The 4,438-nt window shown below is 49.7% G+C and overlaps 1 protein-coding gene across 1 annotated transcript; it reads left to right on the top strand.

Moving 5' to 3' along the window:
• Positions 1–1,134: 1,134 nt before the first annotated feature.
• Positions 1,135–1,726, top strand: LOC130594477 (eukaryotic translation initiation factor 3 subunit B-like; the record flags this gene model as incomplete). Its single annotated transcript, XM_057400364.1, is given in 1 exon segment — positions 1,135–1,726. A coding segment is annotated over 1 exon segment (592 nt), but the record flags the coding sequence as incomplete, so codon positions are not given.
• Positions 1,727–4,438: the final 2,712 nt, after the last annotated feature.

The raw sequence follows: 4,438 nt of genomic DNA, 5'->3' as shown, positions 1-4,438 counted from the left end.
CTTGGATGCAAGATGACAGGCTTTGGAGTGGAGTGGCAGGATTACACAGAATATGGCTGGAATTGCTTCTTTTCAGAACATTATCCATCATGTTATGATTAAGTGCAGATGACACATTTGGTAGCAAGAGGTGTGCAATCTTTTCCTATCCTAAGGAGCCTGCAGACCTGCTGATAAGACCAGACTCATATTCTTGTTCATTATCTAGCTCTTTTAAAAAGTAGTGTAGATAACTGAACCTGCTGATTTTGATATTCAAATCCCTGAGTTCTTTAAGGGGGGGATGTCCTGGGTTCAGCAGTGGCAGTCATTTTTTTTTCTCTTCCTTAGTAGCTGGTGTAGCTCTGTGTTTTTGACTTTCGGCCTGGGAACAGCACTGATAACACCGATGTTTTTAGGTACTGCTCAAATGTTTAGTCTGACCAAGGACTTTCTGAATCTCATGATCTACCAGGGAGGAGGGGAAGCTGGGAGGAAGCAGAGACAGGACACCTGACCCAAACTACCCAAAGAGGTATTCTGTACCACAGCGTGTCATGCCCAGGATGTAAACTGAGAGTTGCCCAGAAGGGCTAGTTCACTGCTCAGTCAGACTGGGTATTGTATTCTCTTCCCTTGTTATTTCCCTTATCATTATTCTTATTGGTGGTAGCAATAGTGGTTTGTGTTATACCTTAGTTACCTGGCTGCTCTTATCTCAACCTGTGGGAGTTACAGTCTTTTGATTCTTCTCCCCATCCCTCTGGGGTGGGGAGGAGGTAAGGGAGGGGGGGGGGTAGTGAGTGAGGACTGCGTGGCTGATTTACGGCTGAGCTTAAACCACAGCAGTTCTTTTTGGTGCCCAACGTGGGGCATTAAGGGTTGAGATAATGACAGATCTGACCAGAGTGTGTCTAATTGTATTTGTGATAAGCATTCATTGTTTTGGATTAATAGTCACTTGTTATAATGCTGATTTATTGGCTCTCCTAGTTGTTGCTCTTGATCTCGGAGTTTCAGCATGTCATACCTTACTTACAGCCAGTATTTGCTGTGTTAGTGTTTATTGGCTGGGGGCCTTGGGCTAAGGTTTCTGTTTCACTGTACTTTACGGTAATGACTTCTAATACGGGCGGGCTCCGGCAGCAGGGAGGGATGGATGTGGCTGTGGACTTGTACCTGGCCGTCTCGCTGCTATTCATCGTACTGGCCCTTGTCCTCTCCTCCATCTTTGTGAGGCTGCGGGGAGCTGAGGGGGAGCGGCCCTGGGAGCTGGTGGCAGCCGAAGCAGCCCGGGAGAGCAGTCCCGGGGACCAGGAGGCCGGGAGGGGGCAGCTGCTGGCGGAGGAGGTTGGGGTGGTTGAGGAGGGGAAGGAGGCAGCTGCCGAGCAGTGAGAGGAGGAGGTGGCGGTGAAACCGGGCCCTGCAGCCGAGCCCAGCCCTGCAGCCGCTGAGAGCATCCCCTGGCAGCTGCCTGCCGAGCCTTGCGAGCCTGAGCCCCAGGAGGATGCAGAGAGCAAGATACCACCTTTGGGAGCCTCAGCTGGGTCCAGCCTTAGGCACCTGGGACAAGTGGAGGATGCAGGAGACCACGCAGCATTTTCCAGCAAGGCAGAGGAGGAAGATCTGGATTCAGGAAAAGAGAAACTGGTGGCGAGAGAGCTGTCAAGCACAGCAGCTCCACTGGCCGCAGTGACAAGAACAACAGCATCATTTGAGAGTTCTGAAGTTTTTGAATGGCTTTTGGGTACTCCTTGGGACCTGCCTGCTGATTGTGATGGGGATCAGCATGTTGGCACACATACAGAGTGCGTTTTACCCACAACCATTTTGTCTGATCTCGAAAGTTAAGCAGAGGAGGGTTTGGGTCTTGTCTAGGGTTAGGTGATGATATAGGAGGACCAAGAGGTTTTCCCCAAGGCTGGACAGTCATGAGTGGCAGGGTGTGTGGAACAGTATGAGCCTTATCTGGTCCATTGGGCCCCTCCAGTGCTTTGGAAGCATCGGAGATGGAAGGCAACTCTATGGAGTTCCCAAGGACAAGTTTCAGAAACTGCTGAAGGGAAGGATGAATTATTTTGAGCCTGGTGGGCCCATGACACTTCAGGCCATCAGGGCAGAGATGCAACATAGAGATAGACTCATGATTGAGGGGTGGACTTAGCAGTGGGTGCTATTGCCCAGGTTATTCACTAGTGTGACCACTGCACACAGCCTCTCCTGCTCTTAAAGACTGTTACCAGAGATGGAGCCTGCCATCATGGACCAGATGGACTCAGCAGCTTTATAGGGACTGGTCCATGCACTAAGATAAGAGTGATGGTATATTGAAAATATGGCACCCGAGCATGACATGAATGGTATGAAATAAGGGGTGGATACTGTCCTGGGTTCAGCAGTAGTAGTCGTTTTTTCTCTTTCTTAGTAGCTGGTGCAATGTTGTAGTTTTGACTTTAGGGCTGGGAACAGCACTGATAACACTGTTTTTAGTTACTGCTCAAATGTTTAGTCTGACCAAGGACTTTCTCAGTCTCATGCTCTGCCAGGGAGGAGGGGAAGCTGGGAGGAAGCAGAGACGGGACACCTGACCCAAACTAGCCAAAGAGGTATTCCATACCACAGCACGTCATACCCAGGATGTAAACCGGGAGTTATCCAGAAGGGCTAGTTCACTGCTCAGGTCAGGCTGGGTATCGGTCGGCAGATGGTATTGTATTCTCTTCCCTTTTTATTTCCCTTATCATTATTCTTATGGGTGGTAGTATTAGTGGTTTGTGTTATATCTTAGTTACTGGGCTGCTCTTATCTCAGCCTGTGGGAGTTACATTCTTTTGATTCTCCTCCCCATCCCTCTGGGAGTGGGGGAAGGAAGGGGGGGAGTGAGTGTACGAGCTGCGTGGCTGGGTTTAAACCACGACAACATCCCACCGGTGCTTGTGAGAAAGTTTAGGTTGTGTAGGCTTTATGAGGTAAAGGAAAAAATGGTGAGGAGCAGGTCTTTGATGCTGGGATCATGTCAGTAAACCAATGCTAGACAAGAGTGCACATGGGCAGTGCAGGTTGAAGGTGGAGTGGTGGCTTTGTTTGATGTGCAGCTGTTTAGGGACATACACCATGATCATAGAGCAGGCTCAGCAGGTGCCACCATACTGCACCGTCTTCACTGGGGTGACTACCATCTCAGTGAAGGTGTCAGAGAGGGATGCAGAAGGGCACAGCTCCTCATGTTGAAGGCCCTCAACTTTTGTCCTTCTTTCCAAGCTTTCCTGTGTGTGTAGGGGGTGTGGTGGTGTCCAATTTTAGATGTGATCTGTGTGAGCTGTTATTTTAAGCCAATTTTCAAAGATTTAAAGACACCCATTTTTATCATAGAATCATAGAATAGTTAGGGTTGGAAAGGACCTTAAGATCATCTAGTTCCAACCCCCCTGCCATGGGCAGGGACACCTCACACTAAACCATATCACCCAAGGCTTTGTCCAACCTGGACTTGAACACCAGGGATGGAGCATTCACAACCTCCCTGGGCATCCCATTCCAGTGCCTCACCACCCTAACAAGAAAGAATTTCTTCCTTATAGCCAGTCTAAACTTCCCCTGTTTAAGTTTTAACCTGTTACCCCTTGTCCTGTCACTACAGTCCCTAATGAAGAGGCCCTCTCCAGCATCCTTATAGGCCCCCTTCAGATACTGGAAGGCTGCTATGAGGTCTCCAAGCAGCCTTCTCTTCTCCAGGCTGAACAGCCCCAACTTTCTCATCCTTTCTTCGTACAGGAGGTGCTCCAGTCCCCTGATCATCCTTGTGGCCCTTCTCTGGACTTCTTCTGACAGTTCCATGTCCTTTTTATGTTGAGGACACCAGAACTGCACACAATACTCCAGGTGAGCTCTCACAAGAGCAGAGTAGAGGGCAGGATCACCTCCTTCGACCTGCTGGTCACGCTCCTTTTGATGCAGTCCAGGATATGGTTGACTTTCTGGGCTGTGAGTGCACACTGCCAGCTCATCATCTTTTTCTTCTCAACCAATGCGCCCGAGTCGTTCTCCGCAGGGCTGCTGTGAATCTCTTCTCTGCCCAACCTGTAGCTGTGCCTGGGATTGCTCTGACCCAGGTGTAGGACTTTGCACTTGTTATGGTTAAACTTCATAAGGTTGGCATCAGCCCACCTCACAAGCGTGTCAAGGTCCCTCTGGATGGCATTCCTTCCCTCCAGCGTATCAACCGAACCACACAGCTTGGTGTCATCAGCTGTCCATGTCAGCAATGAAGATGTTGAACATGACCTGTCCGAGCACCGATCCCTGAGGGACACCACTCGTTACTGGTCTCCAGCTGGACATTGAGCCATTGATCACAACTCTGTGTGTGGCCATCCATCCAGTTCTTTATCCACCGAGTGGTCAACCTATCAAATTGATGTCTCTCCGATTTAGAGACAAGGATGTCGTGTGGGACAGT

Source organism: Pezoporus wallicus, unplaced genomic scaffold, assembly GCF_028554395.1.
Source record: "Pezoporus wallicus isolate ANWC-B61680 ecotype Strahan unplaced genomic scaffold, APGP_CSIRO_Pwel_v1 scaffold_1904, whole genome shotgun sequence".
In the NCBI taxonomy this organism is placed as follows: domain Eukaryota; kingdom Metazoa; phylum Chordata; class Aves; order Psittaciformes; family Psittacidae; genus Pezoporus; species Pezoporus wallicus.
The sequence above is the reverse complement of the archived record's forward strand: the minus strand, read 5'-3'. Positions and strand labels throughout refer to the sequence as shown.